At 39.2% G+C, this 22,075-nt stretch overlaps 1 protein-coding gene across 1 annotated transcript; it reads right to left on the minus strand.

Moving 5' to 3' along the window:
- Positions 1-20,707: 20,707 nt before the first annotated feature.
- LOC115704206 (putative disease resistance RPP13-like protein 1) lies at positions 20,708-21,268 on the minus strand. The gene has a single exon (XM_030631423.2). It carries the CDS (start codon positions 21,266-21,268, stop codon positions 20,708-20,710), a length of 561 nt encoding a protein of 186 aa, XP_030487283.2.
- Positions 21,269-22,075: the final 807 nt, after the last annotated feature.

The raw sequence follows: 22,075 nt of genomic DNA on the forward strand, positions 1-22,075 counted from the left end.
CATCTATCTAGATTTTCCTTTGACTAATTAATTCAATTTCTAATAATATACATTAATTCAATTTATTTTAAATTAATCAATAGATGAAAAAAAATCATTGATTTAAGTTGATCCAAGAATTAATTAAAATAAATAATTAATTTACAACTTAATCTATTTTTCAAGATAAAATTCGAAATTCTAGCATTTAAGAAATGCAATTTCGAAAATTGATTAATAAAATAAAGAAAAAATATATTTTAAAAATTATTTAAATTTAGTTGAAAAAATAAATTTCAACTAAAAATAATTTTCTATTTAATTAAATCTCATGAAAAAGAAATATTTAAGTATGATGATAAAAATCAACTTAGATATTCAATTTTCAAATTAATTAAATGTATTAAATTCAAGAAATAAATAATTAAGTTTAGAGAAGGCTTAATTATTAGTCTCTAGTTTAATACTAGGAAAAATATACTTAAAATAAATTGTACCAAAATTAATTATATAAATAATTAATTTCACAATGTATAATATTTTCCTATTTAATATTAGAAATAATAAGTAGTCTAGAAATAACTATCTAGAAAATATCTTATTTGACTAAGTATCTTTTCCACAAAATTTGAAAAAAAAATATCTAATTTAAGTTGTATTAGAAAAAAATCTAGAACTTAAATATTTTTCAAATTTAAATTTAATTAAATATCAAAAATTAAGTTGTAACCACTTAATTTGAAAATATTCTATTTTAAGTTAATATTCGAAAAGATATTAACTTAAAAAATATCTAGAGAATCTTAATAACCAATGCCTAAAATTCCTCAACTTAATTTTGAAATTTGAAATTCAAAAGATATTCAGATTTAAGTTGGTTAGTTGTAGATAACTAAATATCAACTTAAATAAGAATATTTAATGAAAAATTTAAATTAAGTTCCAGAAAGAATCTAGATGGTTATAATTCTATATTTAATTAAATACAAGAAAATACATACAGTTTAGCTTAGAATAAAAAATTCTTTAAACTATAATTTTCTTAAATTAATTTCAAAATAAATGAAATTAATTATGTTGCTAATCAATTTTATTAGGTTAAACTAGTGTAATTAACCTAGTACAGTTGTTCAAATCAGGCAAATGGGCCTTTACAATTGGGGTGGTTCATGTGAGGGGGTGATGGGTTCAGTATGTCGTACCCACTACTATGGCTCCCAACTCTCACACAAGGCCCAAAAGAGAGGAATTTAACCTTAATAAGAACAACTGTTATTAATTGAATAAGCCCAATAACTAAATGGGCCTAAATAAATTCTATCAAGAACTATGCTAATTTATTTTAGCAACAACAACCTATATGTGTCTATAATCAAATTAAACAAATAGGCTCACACAGGCACACTTTGGATGGGTCCTATCATGTTGCTAGGTCATACACAGATGAAAGAAGATTGTAAATATACCTGTTACAAATTATTAACTTGACCAAGGGAGCCATCAGATCATTAGATCTGGCAAAAAGTAACCATGGCTATTTGCAATCAAGTAATAATAGGTTTTGAAAACTTACAAACAAGCTAAAACACATACTCCTGCGACAAGGTTAGCTGGATAGTTGGATGTAAGATTTATTTAATTTAAATTAAATAATTCATTTCGAAAATAATAAATTAAATAAAAAAAAATTTCGAAAATTTAAAAAAAATTTGAAAAATTTGAAATTTTTTAAAAAATTTAAATTTAAAATTAAACCTACAATTTTTGAAAAATTAGGTTTCAACCAACCTAAATATCATTTCAAAAATTTGCTAACTACTTTTAAATTTTAAATGTTATTTTATAAATAAAAATTAAATAAAAAATTAGAAAAGATAAATAAATATCTTTTTCAAATTTTAAATGTAATTTAAATAAATAAAATAACAAAATTTAAAAAATTAGCAAAATATCTTATATCATTTAAAAATTACATGATTATAAATATCTTATTTTTAAATTTAAAATAAGATAAGATATAATCAAATTTTAAAATAAGATAGATTTTAAGCAAGAGGATAGATACTAATTCTATTCAAATTCAAATTACACTAATATCTTGAATTAAATTTAAAAAATATTAAATTAATTCAAAATGGTAATTAGAATTGAATTAGGAATAGTAATAGTATAAATACAAAACTATACCAAAAATCGAAAGTTAATTCCATGAAAAAGCATGAAAAATCGAAGAAAAACGAAAAAATTGTGAACTGTACGGACAGATTTGCGATCGCAGGAAAAATTTCAAAGACAAATAGATTTTTTCAAATCTTCAAAAATTCATAACTAATTCAAATAAAATCGAAATTGAGTTCTGTAAAAGGCTAACTTGCTTAATTTTTCCCATACTATCCAATAAAAATAATTCCAGAAACAAAATCGCAATTATTTTTCACGAAAATTTACAAACATCAATCAATCATCAAATAACACTCAATACAACATGATACCATCCAAAGAACATACAAATAATCGTTTTAAAGTCCAAATTTCTTGCAAGTAAATCAATTACCATGGCTCTGAGGCCAGTTGTTGAAAATTATTTTACCAGGATCTTAGATCTACTCACAAGTATGTTTATTGACACCCTAAATATGAACTTTCTAAAACGATGAAATAAACACATATAAAGTTTAAGAAACCTTACATTGGGTGCAGCGGAATAATATGACTCCTTCCGTTCAGATATCTAGCCCTTGATTCCTTTCTGTAGCAGAGCATTATCAATATCTGAACCTGGATCTCTTTCTCTGAATCTTTGATGCTGAAACTCCTTTTGCTGAATGTCTTTCTTCACGATCTTCCTCACTATGATTGAGGTATCATGTAAAGCCCGCTTAGTTAATTTGGAAATTAGCAGTTATTTATGTTAATCAGGAAATTATTTATAGCTATTTAAATAATTTATTATGGATATTTATGGAATTCAGATATGCATGTGTATGTTATCAGTAGCTTTTATATTTCGTATTTCCGGTGTCCGGTATTTTGGAACGCGGCGTTTGGCTCAGTAGAAATCACAACTTAGTATGTTAGTATTTTGGGGACGGGTTTAGACATTGGGAATGTCGGGAATGGCCGGGAATTTAGAATGTCCCAAAAATACCCCTTTAGTATGAATTATGTGATTTTATGGTGGAGGGGCAAAATGGTCTTTTTGCCCCATTAGTGTTTTGTCTTATATGATTTATTAAATGGAAAATGAATAATTAGTTATGTGATTATTTGGCTGAAATGGATTTTAAAAGATAGTATATTATGTTATTAATGTCTTTTTCCAACACTTAGTTTTTTTTTTAAAAGAAATTCCAACACACACACTCACTCAAAGCTCTCTCTTTCTCCCTCATTTCGGCTGGATCTTGGGCTGCTAGGGCAGAGATTTTTCCTCTTCAAAGCTTGTGATTTTCTCCTCCTCTAAGTGTAATTCAAGTCTAGGTTGGATTCCTTTTACTTCCCTTTTGTGTTTATTCAAGAAAAATGATGAAAATGTGATTTGCATGTTGGATTTTTATGTTGTTGTTGCTGCTGTAATCTAGTGATTATTTTGTGTTTAAGCATGTTAGATTAGGGTTGTTTTGATGCTTGATTACTAGGGTGAGCATGCTAGAAGTTTATATGTGAAAATATGTGATTTTGAGAGAAAATGCCATGTTTTGTTGCTGTGAAGTTGCTGGGTGTTTCTGTATGTTTTCAGAGGTGATTATATGCTTAGTTAAGTAGAATTAACTAGGCTAGGGTGCATGCTAGAGGGTTTAACCAAGTTTGAGTTCTTGAACTCAAAGCTTGGTCTTCAATGGTGAAATTTGCTTGTGAGGTTTCTGGGTAGGTTTGAGGCCTTGGAATGGTCATTTGGGACCTATGTAGGAGGTCTGGAAAGTTTGGGACCATTTGGGTTCGAATTGGTCAAGATATGTGAATTTTTGCTTGTCGTCGCGAGGAACCGGAATTCCGGTTGAGCATCCGGAATTCCGGATGGGGGTTCAGATTTTCCCAGAACCGGAATTCCGGTTGGGCAACCGGACTTCCGGATGGGGGATTTTTCAGAACCCTAGTTTTCCTCGTTTTTGGGTTTTTAGGGGTATTGCCATGCTTTTTATCGATAGGGAAACTTTTAGTTTCGAGTTTTAGTCCCCGGGAAGTGATTTAGCGTGTCACTTATAGCGTTGTGGTTTTTATGGTTTAGGAGCCAGTAATCCGCCGTTCAGCTTCAGTTCCAGTCAGGTTGACCGGCACACCTGAAATCGGAATCCAGGTAAGATTAGTATAACAGTATGCATATGTAGATTACATGTTTAGCGTGCATGTAGGAAGCCTGTTAGATTACATTAGATATGTATTTAGGCTTCGAACCATCCAACCCTGTCACGTCGGTACAGGCTGGAGTATGACCAACCGGAGTATGACCGGTTTGACCGATCAGCCGACACTTGGTTGGTGGTTCCGTGCTATTGACGTATCCCGTCGGTACAGCCGGAGTATGACCACGGCGGAGTATGACCGGCTCGACCGATCAGAGGATATAGTAACACGTCGAGACAGCCGGAGTATGACCAAGAATGCCGGAGTATGACCGGCTCGACCGATCGTGTTGTTACGTGTCAATAGTACCGTCCCCCGAACGTTCAAAACTCGGCACCATGTTGGACATGGCAGGAGTGCTCAGTACCATGTTGGACATGGCAGTAGCGGGACTAAGTATCGTGTTGGACACGGCAGCCGCTTTATGTATGATATTATTATGCTTTTCTTACTGAGTCCGTCGACCCGCGCTTACGTTGCATGTGTAGGTAAAGGCAAGGCAGTTGCTGATGGACCGTGAGCGAGCTTATGGGATTGTACATGTCGGGGCGGTTAGGCCTGGAGCGTACGATCCTCGGGACAGCAGGGCTGAGATTTTTGTAATTGTCGTTAGACGACTTTTTTTTTGATGTAAAAGTTGAACAGTGAAAACGTTTGTAAATATTTTTATAAATCGGGATCCCGAGACTTTTTGCAAAATGGTTTATAAGTTTAATGAAAAAGCAAAATTTTAATTAATCACGTTTTTCCATAAACCTCGTTGATTAGCAACGAGCTGCACAGTACGTTTAAAAATCACGTAATACGCCTAAGTTAGTTAGGGTGTTACAATTTGGTATCAGAGCCGCCAGGTTGTCTTCCGAAGATCGTCACGACATGTATAATCATCATCAGCAGTTAGCTCGGTTCACGGTTCAGTAAGCCTTTATTGCTTTAGTAGTTTATTTTATTCAGTTATGAAAAAGAAAAGCCTGTTAGGAAGCATGTTAGTAGCCTGATAGTAGAATAGGCGCATGTTTCATTTCTAATTTCCAAATTAAGCGGCATTAGTAAGCTCGCCCTGAATACGACCTGATATGCCAACTTTTGGTTTCGCAGGCGGTTCTAGCTAGATGGACGCCAGGCGGACAACCAGGAGTCGAGGCAACTCAGTGGGGTCGAATCAGGGAGAGGGAGCTCGGTTTCCCCCACCTGCTAGGGGCCGAGGTAGAGGTCCCCGAGGCAGGGCTCGTGGTCGGGGTGATGAGAACCCGCCACAGTCGCCCAGGCTCCCCCACCCGATCGTGGAGCCCCGAACCGGGAGTTGCGGTTTGCGGAGATGCAAGCCAGATCGAAGAACAAGACCTCGAGATTCGTAGGTTGAGGCGGCAGTGGTGCTCCCGGCAGGTTCCGGGCGCCGAGTAGTTCCGGCGGCACCGCCCCCGCCGCCTGTGCCGAGATGGTAGTGGCGGCCCGCCGATTGGAACCTTTATATGAGCGGTTCCCGAAGCAAGCACCTCCGTATTCCTGGGAGGTCCGCATGTGTCGAAAGCCGAGCGGTGGCTTACGCGTGATCACCGAGAATCTTGAACTTTATGGGTGTCACCGCAACGACAGCAGTGGTGTGTGCCACATTTCGGGCCAGTGAGGATGCCCTGGTATGGTGGGACATGGTGTCTCAGATTCATGATGTCACCACCATGACTTGGGAGAGGTTCCAGGAACTTTTCAACGCGAAGTACTACAACGAGGCGGTTAGAAGCGCCAAGAGAAAGGAATTCGTTCACCTGACCCAGCGGGAGAACATGAGTGTCACTGAGTATACTACTCAGTTTGACCGGTTGGCGAGATTAGCCTCGGGAATTGTGCCGACCGACTTCAGCAGAAAGGAGAAGTATCTGGACGGGTTGAATCCCAAGATCAGGCATGACCTGATGATTACCACTGACGACAGCACCACCTACGCTCAGATGGTGGAGAAGGCACTGCGAGCTGAGGGCGCAGTGGGGTGTATGTCTGAGTCAGCTAGTACTCCGGTTGGTGGCGGAGCTCCTACCCCTCCTGCATCAGGCTTCAGCAGGGGGAGTAGTGGTTCGGCCATTGATCAGAGGAAGAGGGCACCCACTGCTTCCGGCGGCTCGAGTCAGAACAAGAGGTTCCGGGGGAACCAGAACAGAGGGAGTCGTCCTGGTGGTAATGAGACTCGCTTCTCCTACCCCGAGTGCCCTAGCTGCAAGAGGCACCATCTGGGGAGAGTGCGGGCGGTGGATGCTTTCATTGTGGCATGCCCGGCACTTCAAGAGGGAATGTCCCCAGCCCGCCGGAGGCACCGAGAGCTCCGGCGATGCCCACTCCGGCCGGGGTATTCGCGATCACGCAGCCGATGCGGATGCCGGCCCATCGGTTGTTACAGTCGGATTCTTATTAACGACTCGTTTTATTCAAAGGTCGTTTGATTCGGGGCTACACGTTCTTATGTGGCGGCCGAGTCTTTAGTAAGTTGGGTAGACCCTTTGATAGATATGAGTCGTGGTTTGGAACCCCGTTACCAGCGGAGAATTGGTTATCTCCAATAGGTGGATTAGGTCTATGCCGATCAGGATAGATGGTAGAGAGTTGAGCGCTGATCTGATAGAGATGAGTTTAGTCGAATTTGATATTATATTAGGAATGGATTTCCTATCTAAATATTCGGCGAGCATTGATTGCAAGAGGAAGATGGTGGTCTTCCAACCAGAAAGTGAAGAACCGTTCGTATTTGTAGGTTCGGTTCAGGGATCTCGGATCCCGGTGATCTCGGCTATGTCAGCGAGAGAATTATTGCACGGTGGGTGCTTAGGGTTTCTGGCCGTGGTGGTGGACACCACTCGGCCAGACACCATTCGGCCAGAGGACATCAGCGTGGTTCGGGAATTTTTGGACGTTTTTCCCGAAGAACTTCCAGGGTTACCACCTCAGCGGGAGATTGACTTTGTGATTGACTTGGCACCAGGGGTGGATCCGGTTTCTAAAGCCCCGTATAGGATGGCTCCAGCTGAACTTAAGGAGTTAAAGATTCAGCTCCAGGGGTTGCTTGACATAGGGTTCATTCGGCCCAGTGTGTCACCCTGGGGAGCCCCGGTTTTGTTCGTGAAGAAGAAGGATGGATCGATGAGGATGTGCATCGACTACAGAGAATTGAACAAGCTGACGGTGAAGAATAAATATCCATTACCTAGGATCGATGACTTGTTCGATCAGCTTCAGGGGAAGACGGTCTTTTCTAAGATTGATCTCCGTTCGGGTTATCATCAGTTGAGGATCCGAGAGGAGGACATTCCAAAGACGGCTTTCCGCACTAGGTATGGGCACTACGAGTTCCTAGTTATGTCATTCGGACTAACCAATGCTCCTGCAGCATTCATGGACCTGATGAATAGAGTATTCAAGGATTTCCTCGATATCTGTGTGATTGTGTTTATCGACGACATCCTCGTGTACTCTCAGTCAGAAGAGGAGCATGAGTTACATCTTCAGATGGTACTGCAACGACTTCGAGAACATAGACTCTACGCCAAGTTCAAGAAATGTGAGTTCTGGTTGTCTCAGGTGTCCTTCCTAGGGCACATAGTGAGTAAGGATGGGATCAAGGTGGATCCCGGGAAGATCGAATCCGTCAGGGATTGGCCGAGACCGAAGACAGTGACAGAGATCAGAAGCTTTTTGGGATTAGCTGGGTATTACCGTAGGTTCGTGGAGGGGTTCTCCAAAATTTCAATGCCCCTAACCGAGCTTACAAAGAAGAATCAGCCGATTTATCCGGTCGGATAAATGCGAAGCTAGTTTTCGGAGTCAAACAGAGGTTGATTACCGCTCCGGTACTAGCTTTGCCTTCGGACGAGGAGAAGTTCGTGGTCTATTGTGACGCATCCAAACAGGGTTTGGGGTGCGTATTGATGCAAGCCGATCGGGTTATCGCTTACGCCTCCCGTTAGTTAAAGGATTATGAACAGCGATACCCGACTCATGATTTAGAATTGGCCGCAATGGTTTTTGCACTGAAGATTTGGCGGCATTACTTGTATGGAGAGAAGTGCGAGATCTATACCGACCATAAAAGTCTCAAGTATTTCTTTACTCAGAAAGATTTGAACATGAGACAGAGGCGTTGGTTGGAGTTAGTGAAGGATTATGATTGCGAGATCCTCTATCATCCCGGAAAAGCCAATGTAGTGGCCGATGCCCTGAGTAGAAAGGGGCCCGGGCAGGTAGCTAGCATGGTTCAGATCTCACCTCAGCTAGCAGAGGATATGGTCAGGTCCAGCATTGAGTTTGTGGTAGGTCAGCTACACAACTTAACGCTGCAATCTGATCTGTTAGAAAGAATAAAAGTTGCTCAGACGACAGATCCGGAGTTAGTGAAGATCCGAGATGAGGTATTGGCTGGTCAAGCCAAGGACTTTTCAGTGTCAGATAGTGGGATGCTTTTGTATAAAGCCAGGGTTTGTGTCCCGAACAGTGTGGACTTGAGGAACGAGATATTTGAGGAGGCTCATTCTACTCCATATTCTCTACATCCCGGCACCACCAAGATGTACCAAGACTTGAAACCGTACTTCTGGTGGAACGGTATGAAGAAGAATTTGGTAGAATTCGTATCGAGATGCCTCACGTGTCAGCAGATCAAGGCTGAACATCAGAGACCAGCAGGGTTGTTACAGCCTCTAACCCTACCAGAATGGAAATGGGAGGATATTACTATGGATTTTGTGGTCGGGTTACCTAGGACCACGGGTATGTTTGATTCCATCTGGGTAGTGGTGGACCGATTTACGAAATCTGCTCATTTTCTGCCGGTCAGAACAACATTTTCAGTGGATCAGTTGGCAGAACTGTACGTCAGGGAAATAGTGAGACTTCACGGGGTACCGAAGTCTATTGTTTCGGACAGGGATCCGAAATTCACCTCCAAATTTTGGCAGAGTTTGCAACGGGCAATGGGTACGAAGCTAAAATTCAGTACAGCATTCCATCCTCAGACAGATGGTCAGTCCGAAAGGACAATTCAGATATTGGAGGACATGCTGAGAGCCTGTGTTATGGACTTTGAGGGTTCATGGAATAAATACCTACCGTTAGTAGAGTTCTCTTATAACAACAGTTATCAGAGTACGATAGGGATGGCACCCTACGAACTGTTGTACGGTAGGAAATGTAGATCCCCTATCCACTGGGATGAGACAGGGGAGAGGAAATACCTAGGTCCAGAGTCAGTTCAGCGGACCAATGAGGCAATAGAGAAGATTAAAGCTAGAATGCTTGCCTCCTGTGAGCGCGATAGAAGAGTTACGCAGATCCGAAACGTAGGGATGTTGAGTTCCGTGTAGGGGACCATGTGTTTTTGCGAGTATCTCCGATGAAGGGGATTAAACGTTTCGGGAAAAGAGGCAAGTTATGCCCTAGATTTACAGGACCTTTCGAGATTCTCGAGAAGATAGGTCAAGTGGCATATCGGTTAGCATTGCCTCCAGCCTTTATCGGAAGGCACAACGTATTTCATGTCTCAATGTTGAGAAAATACGTTTCGAGACCCCTCTCATATACTCGGTTATGAGAGCCTTCGGCCTTCAATGATATGTCTTATGAGGAACGGCCCGGTGCGGATCACGGATAGAAAGGATAAAGTCCTTCGGAATAAGACCATAGCGTTGGTCAAGGTTCTCTGGAGAAACAGTAAGGTGGAAGAAGCCACCTGGGAGCTAGAATCAGATATGCGAGCTCAATATCCAGAGTTATTCAGGTTAGATTTCGGGGACGAAATCCTTTTAAGGGGGGAATAGTTGTAAAGCCCGCTTAGTTAATTTGGAAATTAGCAGTTATTTATGTTAATCAGGAAATTATTTATAGCTATTTAAATAATTTATTATGGATATTTATGGAATTCAGATATGCATGTGTATGTTATCAGTAGCTTTTATATTTCGTATTTCCGGTGTCCGGTATTTTGGAACGCGGCGTTTGGCTCAGTAGAAATCACAACTTAGTATGTTAGTATTTTGGGGACGGGTTTAGACATTGGGAATGTCGGGAATGGCCGGGAATTTAGAATGTCCCAAAAATACCCCTTTAGTATGAATTATGTGATTTTATGGTGGAGGGGCAAAATGGTCTTTTTGCCCCATTAGTGTTTTGTCTTATATGATTTATTAAATGGAAAATGAATAATTAGTTATGTGATTATTTGGCTGAAATGGATTTTAAAAGATAGTATATTATGTTATTAATGTCTTTTTCCAACACTTAGTTTTTTTTTGAAAAGAAATTCCAACACACACACTCACTCAAAGCTCTCTCTTTCTCCCTCATTTCGGCTGGATCTTGGGCTGCTAGGGCAGAGATTTTTCCTCTTCAAAGCTTGTGATTTTCTCCTCCTCTAAGTGTAATTCAAGTCTAGGTTGGATTCCTTTTACTTCCCTTTTGTGTTTATTCAAGAAAAATGATGAAAATGTGATTTGCATGTTGGATTTTTATGTTGTTGTTGCTGCTGTAATCTAGTGATTATTTTGTGTTTAAGCATGTTAGATTAGGGTTGTTTTGATGCTTGATTACTAGGGTGAGCATGCTAGAAGTTTATATGTGAAAATATGTGATTTTGAGAGAAAATGCCATGTTTTGTTGCTGTGAAGTTGCTGGGTGTTTCTGTATGTTTTCAGAGGTGATTATATGCTTAGTTAAGTAGAATTAACTAGGCTAGGGTGCATGCTAGAGGGTTTAACCAAGTTTGAGTTCTTGAACTCAAAGCTTGGTCTTCAATGGTGAAATTTGCTTGTGAGGTTTCTGGGTAGGTTTGAGGCCTTGGAATGGTCATTTGGGACCTATGTAGGAGGTCTGGAAAGTTTGGGACCATTTGGGTTCGAATTGGTCAAGATATGTGAATTTTTGCTTGCTGCCTGCGAGGAACCGGAATTCCGGTTGAGCATCCGGAATTCCGGATGGGGGTTCAGATTTTCCCAGAACCGGAATTCCGGTTGGGCAACCGGACTTCCGGATGGGGGATTTTTCGGAACCACTAGTTTTCCTCGTTTTTAGGTTTTTAGGGGTATTGACATGCTTTTTATCGATAGGGAAACTTTTTAGTTTCGAGTTTTAGTCCCCGGAAGTGATTTAGCGTGTCACTTATAGCGTTGTGGTTTTTATGGTTTAGGAGCCGATGTCCGCCGTTCGGCTTCGGTTCCGGTCGGGTTGACGGCACACACGAAATCGGAATCCGGGTAAGATTAGTATAACAAGATGCATATGTAGATTACATGTTTAGCGTGCATGTAGGAAGCCCGTTAGATTACATTAGATATGTATTTAGGCTTCGAACCATCCAACCCCGTCACGTCGGTACGAGGCCGGAGTATGACCGAGCCAGCCGGAGTATGACCGGTTCGACCGATCAGGCTGACACTTGGTTGGTGGTTCCGTGCTATTGACGTATCCCGTCGGTACAGGCTGGAGTATGACCAGCAGCCGGAGTATGACCGGTTCGACCGATCAGGAGGATATAGTAACACGTCGGTACAGGCTGGAGTATGACCAGCAGCCGGAGTATGACCGGTTCGACCGATCAGGTTGTTACGTGTCAATAGTACCGTCCCCTGAACGTTCAAAACTCAGTACCATGTTGGACATGGCAGTAGTGCTCAGTACCATGTTGGACATGGCAGTAGCGGGACTCAGGATCGTGTTGGACACGGCAGTCGCCTTTATGTATGATATTATTATGCTTTTCTTGCGAGTCCGTCGACTCACGGTTTACGTTGCATGTGTAGGTAAAGGCAAGGCAGATTCTTGATGGACCGTGAGCGAGCTTATGGGATTGTACATGCTCTGGGGCGGTTAGGCCTGGAGCGTACGATCCTCGGGACAGCAGGGCTGAGATTTTTGTAATTGTCGTTAGACGACTTTATTTTGATGTAAAAGTTGAACAGTGAAAACGTTTGTAAATATTTTTATAAATCGGGATCCCGAGACTTTTTGCAAAATGGTTTATAAGTTTAATGAAAAAGCAAAATTTTAATTAATCACGTTTTTCCATAAACCTCGTTGATTAGCAACGAGCTGCACAGTACGTTTAAAAATCACGTAATACGCCTAAGTTAGTTAGGGTGTTACATATCACTTGCTGTGTGTGGGCACTACTCATACACTAAGAATTTCGAAATCTCAATGAGGAAGAGAGAGAGAGTGGGTTCAGCCAAAGATAGGGAGAGAGAAGGCTCAGGTTTTTCTCCGAAGGAAAAATATAAAATTTAAGTGTAATTTTCCTGAAGCCTTCACTATCTATTTATAGCATTCCTCTAGGGTTAGGTTTGAATTATTTGGCATTAAAATAATGAAAATATCAGTTTAAATTGCCTACAAAAGTGGCTGGCCATGCTTAGTGGATTTTGGCCTCACTTTTTGCAATTTTGCAGTTTTACCTTTTCAGCATCTAATTTTCTCAAAAACGCCAATGTTCTAATTCAACCATTTAAATGCCAATTCTAACTATTTAATAACTATAAATAATTATTAAATAATATTGTCATTTATCATATTTATTAATTGAACCATACAAAGTATCATAATTAACAAATATACCCCTATAAACTCTTTCTTTACAATTTCGCCATTACTTAGTGAAAAATTCACAAATAGACATAGTCTAATTTGAGAATTATAATTGATTAATCAAAACCAATTACATGAGTCTTACAAGCAATATTATCTCAACTAGTGGGGGGACCATGGGTCTATATAACCGAGCTTCCAATAAGTAGATCAAGAATTTAGGACTAAAATTCACTGACTTATTAATTCTTCGTTGAATCCACGCATAGAACTTAGAATTGCACTCTCAGTATATAGAATGCTCTATATGTTCCACCATATAGACACATCATTAGTTATCCATTGTTATAATCCTAATTTGATCAATGATCCTCTATATGAATGATCTACACTGTAAAGGGATTAGATTACCGTAACACCCTACTATGTATTTTATCCTCAAAATACTTCACCCCGTATAAATGATATTTCAGCTTATGTGAAATGAGATCTCCACCATTTATTTTCGTTTGGTCAAGCTCGAAGGAGATCATCCTTTGCTTACTATTCGCCAGATAGAAGCTATAGATTCCATGTTTATGCTAGCGCTCCCACTCAATTGCACTACCGTGTTCCCAAAAAGTACGTATCACCCTGACTTAAAAGTAGGCTTAACTAACAATTCAAGGAACACGAATAGCCTTTCAAGATTGAGCCTAATCATAACAGGATTAAGATCATTTGATCTAGGATCAACTAGGCGATATTGACTTGAATAGATTTTACGGCAAGTTTAATTAAATCTAAGTCAAAGTTCAATATCGGTCCCTTCCGATGCATACTCCATGCATCCAACCTGAGCTTTACTTTAACCAATGTTTTGGAAAGAACATAGTATTTCTCCAAATACAAGTAAACTCTTGTTGTAGATTATCATATCAGTAAAACCCTGTGTCTGATAAATCTAGGAAACTTTATTCACATAGTCATGTTTACTCTCCAATGTGTTGACGGCACAATAAACAAGATCAAGTATGTGAAAAGGGTTTCAGATGAATCTATACATTATGTACATATAATCATGAAATAAATCATGTGAACCATGCAACATTAAATGTTATTTCTGATATTAATAAGTAAATCTGATTATATTGAAATGAGTTTTATTTAGGGCATAAAACCCAACAAACTCCCACTTGCACTAATATAAAACAAAAAGTGCGTTTCAAATAATCTCAACACCTTGATATACAAATCAAGTGTAGTAGTAGTAAACTCCTCGTAATAGGATCTGAAAGGTTGAATTAACCACAACCTTTTCTCCACCATTACTCTTCCTTAATAACAAAATCATTGATAATGTGAAAATCCTCTCTATATGTCTACTCTCTTGGGATACTGGATTCTATATCTTTGGCAACTACTTTTGGTTAATCAGGAAATTAACACTAGTAGTTTAAGGCAATTTGGAATGATGCCAAAAAATGTAAGGGATTAGTGAGTGATTCCCTTTTCATTTGAAAAATAAGTTTAGAAATTAAAAGAAAAAAATCAAGATAGAATCTCTCTCTCTCTCTCTCTCTTGCATTCGGCTGGGACAAACCAAGGGAGTTTGTTGTTGATTGTTGGATTTCAGCAAGGATTTCAGAGAAGAAAATCAATCTAAGGTAAGTTCCAATGAAACCCTTCTTAGTTTTCAAGTTTTTAAGTTAGGTTGAAATGGTGATTTTGATTATGAGAGGCTGTTAGGTTTTAAAATTCTTAGGGTTCAATTTCTAGGGTTAGTTTGACTTAATCTAAGTCCCTAGCAGCTGGTTTTGATGCTTGATGTTAGTTCTAAGCAAGCTTGAGTTTTGAAACTCAAGCTTTGAGCTTTAATGGCAACTTGAGATATATTGTTTTATTTTGTGAATTATTGGTTGGAAATGGTTGTTTATGCATTGTATAGGTGTACTGGAGAGTTTGATAAAGTTTGGTTGAGATTTGAGGTCATGGGGGAAATTTTTGGGTTCCCAAAGACAACCGGAATTCCTGCCTGGGGACCTGTACCAACCGATCGACCGGATGGTGACCCAGAACCGGATTTCCAGTTGGGAACCGGTCTGCCTGTTGGGGGAATTTTCAGAACCCTAGTTTTGCCCAATTTTGAGATATTTAGGGTATTGCCATGAGGTTTATCGATAGGGAAACTTTTAGCTTCAAGTTTAAATCCTGAAAAGTGATTTGGCGAGTCACTCATCTGTGTTACAATTATTGTGATTAGGGCATCCATCTACCACGTGATTTCCGTTCAGGTCGGCGATCACACTTGAATTCGGAAAACAGGTAAGAACTGTGTATAATATGTGATGTGATTATCTGAATGTGTGTATATGTGTTTGTATATGCATGCTTGAATTATGTTATGCACTACCAACACTTGTATGAATAAGTTATAGAGTGCATTGGTATAGTGATTATTATCGTTGTGAGTACGATACAGTGATACCAACACGGGCACGGGAAAATGCTAAGGTGTGTGGTACATCACTCAGTGTTACTCAGTGTTCGGGGTAAACCCTACCAACACTCGTACAGTGAGGTACGATGTGTATGTGGTATAGTGGTTGTACCCTAGTGTTGAACGTTCATACTCATTTGTTAAGCTCTGTAAATAAGTGTATGGGCGCCTATTTACAGGTCGGAAATTATATGGTATGTTATATGCATTTCTTACTGAGTCTGTTGACTCACAGTTTCTGCTTCCATGTGTAGGTAAGGGAAAGGCGAAGGCTGAACAAGAATGAACCTGAGCTCGGGTGAGATTGTACATGTCAAGCAGCGCGACCTGGAGTGTTCGGTCTCGGGACATCTGGGAGTTGTATTTTGAAAGTCGCTGTGCGAACTGGAAATTATGTATTTTGAAATGTATAGTTTGAAAAGTATATTTTACAAAGTTTGAAAACGGGATCCCGGAATTTGTAAATATTATAATATATTACAAAGTTTAGTATTTAAAACAAAAGTTTTAATTTGACACATTTTTCGAGAAATTTCTTTGATTAGCAAAGATTGCACAATAATTGAAAAAAAGCACTGTAGCGTGCCTTAGCATTAGGGCGTTACAAATACCCTATTCATCAAATCCATAAAAGCTGCAAGAGCATTGGTCAGTCCAAAAGACATAACCAGAAATTTGTAATGTCCATATCTAGTGCGGAAAGCTGTCTTTGGGATATCCTCCTCTCGGATTCTGAACTGATGATAGCCCGATCGGAGATCAATCTTTGAAAAGACAGTCTTCCCCTGAAGTTGATCAAAAAGATCGTCGATCCTAGGTAAAGGATATTTATTCTTGATTGTTAGCTTGTTCAATTCCCGGTAGTCAGTGCACATTCGTAAAGACCCATCTTTCTTCTTAACAAACAGTACCAGAGCTCCTCAGGGTGACACACTAGGACGCGTAAAGCCTATGTCAAGCAACCCCTGGAGTTGAATTTTCAATTCTTTAAGTTCTGCTGGAGCCATTCTATAAGGAGCCTTAGAAATAGGTTCTACTCCAGGTGCCAAATCAATGACAAAATCAATTTCTCTCTGAGGTGGTAAACCCGGAAGTTCATCAGGAAAAACATCTAGAAATTCCCGAACCACCTTGATGTCTTCTGGTCGAACAGAGTCACGTCGAGTGGTATCCAATACCACGGCCAAAAACCCTAGACATCCATCACGTAACAGTTATTTAGCTGTTAATACCGAAATTACCGGGATCCGAGATCCCTGAACCGAACCAACAAAAACAAATGGTTCCTCACCTTCTGGTTGGAAGATTACCATCTTCCTCTTACAATCAATACTGGATGAGTACATGGACAAGAAATCCATTCCCAGTATAATATCAAAATCCACTAAATTCATCTCTATCAAATCAGCACTCAACTCTCTATCCTCTATTCTGATCGGCATAGACCTAATCCACCTTTTGGAGATAACTAACTCTCCGTCAGGCAGTAGGGTTCCAAACCCTGTTTCATAGCTATCATGCGGTCTATCCAATTTACTAAAGATTCTGGCTGCCACATAGGAATGAGTGGCCAGAATCAAACAACACAGAGAAATAAAAGTTGTTGACTGAGAGCTGACCTGCTACCACTGAAGGGCTGGCTTCTGCATCAGCCTAAGTTATTGCGAACACCCTGGCTGGAGTGGGTTTTGCTGCAGTCTTTGGTGTTTTGGTCCTGAGTTGGGGACAATCCCTCTTGTAATGCCCTGGCTTGCCACATTGAAAGCACCCCTGCCCTTTACACTCCCCCAGATGGTATTTTTTTACAACTGGGGCACTCTGGGTAAGTGTATCCGGTTTTAGTGCCACTCTAGTGATTGCCTCGACCCTGATTCCCCCAAAACCTCTTGTTCTGACCTGAGCCAATGGTTACAGTGGATGCCTTTCTTTTCTGATCTATGGCCGAACCACTACCTCCCCTGCTAAAACCTGATGCAGGAGGGGTAGGAGCCCCGCCAACAACCGGAGTCCCACCGGACTCTATCATGCATCCCACTGCTCCCTCAGCTCACAATGCCTTATCCACCATTTCAGCATAGGTGGTTCTGTCGTCAGTAGTAATCATCAAGTCATGTCTGATCTTCGCATTTAACCCATCTAGGTATTTTTCTTTCTTACTGAAGTCAGTTGGCACAAATCCCAAGGCCAATCTCACCAAACGGTCAAATTGTGTTGTGTACTCAGTAACACTCATTTTTTCTAAGTCAAATGAGTGAATTATTTTCTTTTAGCACTTCTAAATGCTTCATTGTAATACTTAGCATTGAAAAGTTCCTGGAACTTTTCCCAGGTCATTGTCGTAACATCATGAATCATAGACACCATGTCCCACCAGACTAGTGTGTCTTCTTAAAATTGAAAGGTGGCACAGACCACCCAATCGTTACCGGTGACGCCCATAAATTTTAGGATTCTAGTAATCACTGTTAGCCATTGCTCGACTTTCATGACATCCGGGGCTCCCAGAAAAACTAGAGGTGCTTGCTTGCGGAACCTTTCATACAGAGGTTCCATCCGATTCACTGCCACCACTGGTTCGGCCTAGACAGCAGGGGCAGGTGCCACTGGAATTTCTGGAGCAGGCACTGCAGGAGCACCCTGCTGTCTCAACTGTACCGAATCACTTCCTCTTGTTCATTGATTCTAGTTTGCATTTCTGCAAACATGTTTTCCCAATTCTGGGCATCCTGAGTAGCTTGGGCAACTTGTGGCGGGTTAACATCACCCCGGCCACGTGCCCTGCCCCTAAGACCTCTACCTCGGCCACGGACATTTGGGGGAATTTGAGCTCCTTGCCCTTCATTTGATCCAACCGAATTACCCTGGCTCCTGGTGTTTCGCTTGGCGTTCATACTAATTTGAACAGCCTGCGTAACCAAGAGCTAGTCTGGTCAGATCGTGATCAAAGAAAAACTTACTAATCCCGCTTATTTGGAAATTAAGAACATGCGCCTATTCTACTATTAGGCTACTAACATGCTTCCTAATAGGATTTTCTTAAGTCATACTACTAAATAAACTCCTAAGCAATAAAAACTTACTGAACCGTGAAATGAGCTGACTGCTGATGATGATTGTACATGTCGTGACGATCTTCGAAAAACAACTTGGCGGCTCTGATACCAAATTAACTAGTATAGACGTGTTAACGTTATTTTAAATGTACTGTGCAGCTCATTGCTAATCAACGAGGTTATTGAAAATTGTGAATAATTAAAATTTGCTTGTTTAATTAAAAACTTAAAGTACTACATTTATAACCTTTCGGGATCCCGTTTACAAAATACTTTATAAAAGTTTGCTATACATATAATCAAAAGTTTTTCGCTCAGCGACTATACAGCCAAAGCCTCGATGTCCTAAGGATCTTACACTCCAAGCCTAACCGCACCGACATGTACCATCTTCATCGTCTCGCTCTCACGGCTCCTCAACTTTAGCCTTGCCCTTACCTACACATAACAATAGCACTGTGAGTCGACAGACTCATTAAAAAAACCATAACATATAACATACAAATAACCCGGGTTGTAACCTGGCGCCCATACACCCGATCATAACCCTAATCCCCATGTCTCACACGGTTCTGAGTCTAGAATGTTCGTACGACAATACTATTAACCATAATATCAGCCTATACTCAGTATGTTAGTCATACTCTAACCATAGCGATGTGATACTGTCAAGTAGTACAGTACTATCGACCATAATATCAGCCTATACTCGGTACGATAGTCATACTCTAGTGGTACTGATGTGATACTGTCACATAGTACAAAAGCCAACATACATATCTAATGTAATCTAACAGGCTTACTGACCTGCACACTAAACATGTATATACATATGCAAACTGTTATACTAATCTTACCTTGATTCTGAATTTAGGTGTGCCGGCCAACCTGAGTGGAACATCTGCTCGGTGAATTACAAGCTCCTAAATCACGTCAATCATAACATAGGTAAGTGACACGCTAAATTACTTTCCGAAACTTAAACTTGAAACTAAAAGTTTCCCTATCGATGGATAACATGGCAATACCCTAAACATCTCAAAAAGGGGAAGAACTAGGGTTCCCAAAACTTCCCCAACCGGTAGACCGGTTCCCAATCAGAATTTTAGTTTTGAGGGGTTTTCTGGGGACCAACCGGAATTCCGGTTCCTACAGGTCCCCCTAAACCAGAATTCCAGTTCAGTGCAAGAAAGGTTTAAAAAATTTATATCTCACTAAAAACAACCCCAAATCATACCAAACTTTCCAGACCTGCTCCATATATCCCAAAGAACATATTCAAAGCAACAAAACAACAATCAAAGCTCAGAATCAAGACTTTCCATTAAAGCTCCAAGTTTGAGTTCCAAAACTCAAAACTTGGTTAAACTAATAAACAACTACTAAAACATGATTAAATCAACCTTGTTAAACATATAATAACTTCTGAAAACTATATCAAACTCCAACAGCAAAAACAGCCACCAATAACACAAAAACATGCATGATCCACTTCTAAAAATTTAAGAAACTTAAGAGAGTAAAGAAAAGAGTTTACCTAGCAGTTAAGAACACTTAAATCCAGCTGAAACTAACTTGAATGGAGGACAAATTTCAGCAAGCCCTAGCTGCCTCTAGGTAAAATCGAGAGAGAGAGAGAGAGAGAGAGAGAGAGAGAGAGAGAGAGAGAGAGAGAGAGAGAGAGAGAGAGAGAGAGAGAGAGAGAGAGAGAGAGAGAGAGAGAGAGAGAGAGAGAGAGAGAGAGAGAGAGAGAGAGAGAGTTGAGAGAAAAGCTTTCTTTTTCAATTTTTCTATTTTGAAGATAAATGAGTAAATACATTTTGTTTTATTTAGAAAATAGATCAGCTACGGTAGTTAATAAAAATCAGATTTATTAACTTAGGCAAACTCACAAAAAGAGAAAAGGCTAATGGGGCAAAATGACCATTTTGCCTATCCCACACTAAAAATCATGTAATAGCACTAAGGGGTATTTTGGGAAATTCTAAAATTCCAACTATTCCTAACATTCTCAATGCCTAAACTAATGTGCCGCTATACTAAAAATACTAAGATGTGATTCTAATAGCCAAACACCGAGTTCCAATGTTGTCGGGCACTAAAAATGCAAAATTATAAAATTTCTATATATGACATTTAAAATACATTATGAATTCAAATAAATCACCATAAATTAATAATTTAAAATTAATAAATAATTTCCATAATTAAACCTTAATTATCTGCTAATTCCAAATTTAAGCTAAGCGGTCTTTACAGAACATCTCTAGTCTTCATCTTCAGTGCGACATCTTCATTACGTGTGGTGAATAATCTTACTTCCTCGTGCGCAAGATTGAAAAGAGCTTTTCAAAAGATCCCACAACTCGTAATTTTCATTCCACACATCATCGTGAACAAAAACAAATTTCTTCCCAGCCAAAACATCATTCAAGTCTTTTTGAAGTTGATGGAGCTCATTCGTTTTATATCTTTTTTCAGTGATCTTCTCTAAAATAATTTTTGTTATTTTAAGAACATCAAAATTGTCAGAAACAGTTACTCGTGCTTTCAAGGAAAAGTGTTCTTGGACACTGGTATCATAATATACATTATGAGCAAGAGTAGTTTTGCCAATTCCACCCATCCCTAGTATAGGAATAACAAAGATCTTAGGGTCAACATCATCATCACACAACAATAGCTTAAGAATAGCCTCCTTATCACCATCTCTTCCATAAACTTGTGAATCATCTAACAAAAGGGCATGTGGTCTATGTAAAGTTATTTTATGGTCAACATTTTGTAAACCAAGGTGTTTTGTTTGATTTAAAACCAACTTCAATCTACAAAGGATTCGCTCTATTTCAGGTTTCATAGCTATTTCAAATGGATTATAAGACTTTTTAATTAAGCTCAAGGACTTACTTCTTGTGCTTTTTGTTGGAAATTATTTTACCAGGATCTTAGATCTACTCACAAGTATGTTTATTAATACCCTAAATATGAACTTTCTAAAACGATGAAATAAACACATATAAAGTTTAGGAAACCTTACATTGGGTGCAGCGAAACATAATGACTCCTTCCGTTCAGATATCTAGCCCTTGATTCCTTTCTGTAGCAGAGCATTATCAATATCTGAACCTGGATCTCTTTCTCTGAATCTTTGTAGATTATCATATCAGTAAAACCCTATGTCTGATAAATCTAGGAAACTTTATTCACATAGTCATGTTTACTTTCCAATGTGTTGACGGCACAATAATCAGGATCAAGTATGTGAAAAGGGTTTCAGATGAATTTATACATTATGTACATATAGTCATGAAATAAATCATGCGAACCATGCAACATTAAATGCTATTTCTGATCTATATTAATAAGTAAATCTGATTATATTGAAATGATTTTTATTTAGGGCATAAAACCCAACAAACTCCCACTTGCAATAATATAAAACAAAAAGTGCGTTTCAAATAATCTCAACACCTCAATATACAAATCAAGTGTAGTAGTAGTAAACTCCTCGTAATAGGATCTGAAAGGTTGAATTAACCACAACCTTTTCTCCACCATTACTCTTCCTTTAATCACAAAATCATTGATAATGTGAAATTCCTCTCTATATGTCTACTCTCTTGGGATACTGGATTCTATACCTTTGGCAACTACTTTTGGTTAA

The sequence above is a fragment of the Cannabis sativa genome, chromosome 1 (assembly GCF_029168945.1).
Source record: "Cannabis sativa cultivar Pink pepper isolate KNU-18-1 chromosome 1, ASM2916894v1, whole genome shotgun sequence".
NCBI lineage: Eukaryota > Viridiplantae > Streptophyta > Magnoliopsida > Rosales > Cannabaceae > Cannabis > Cannabis sativa.

Excerpts from the sequence above, each read along its gene's own strand:
- LOC115704206 (XM_030631423.2), bottom strand. The coding sequence starts at position 21,268 with ATGAAACCTGAAATAGAGCGAATCCTTTGTAGATTGAAGTTGGTTTTA.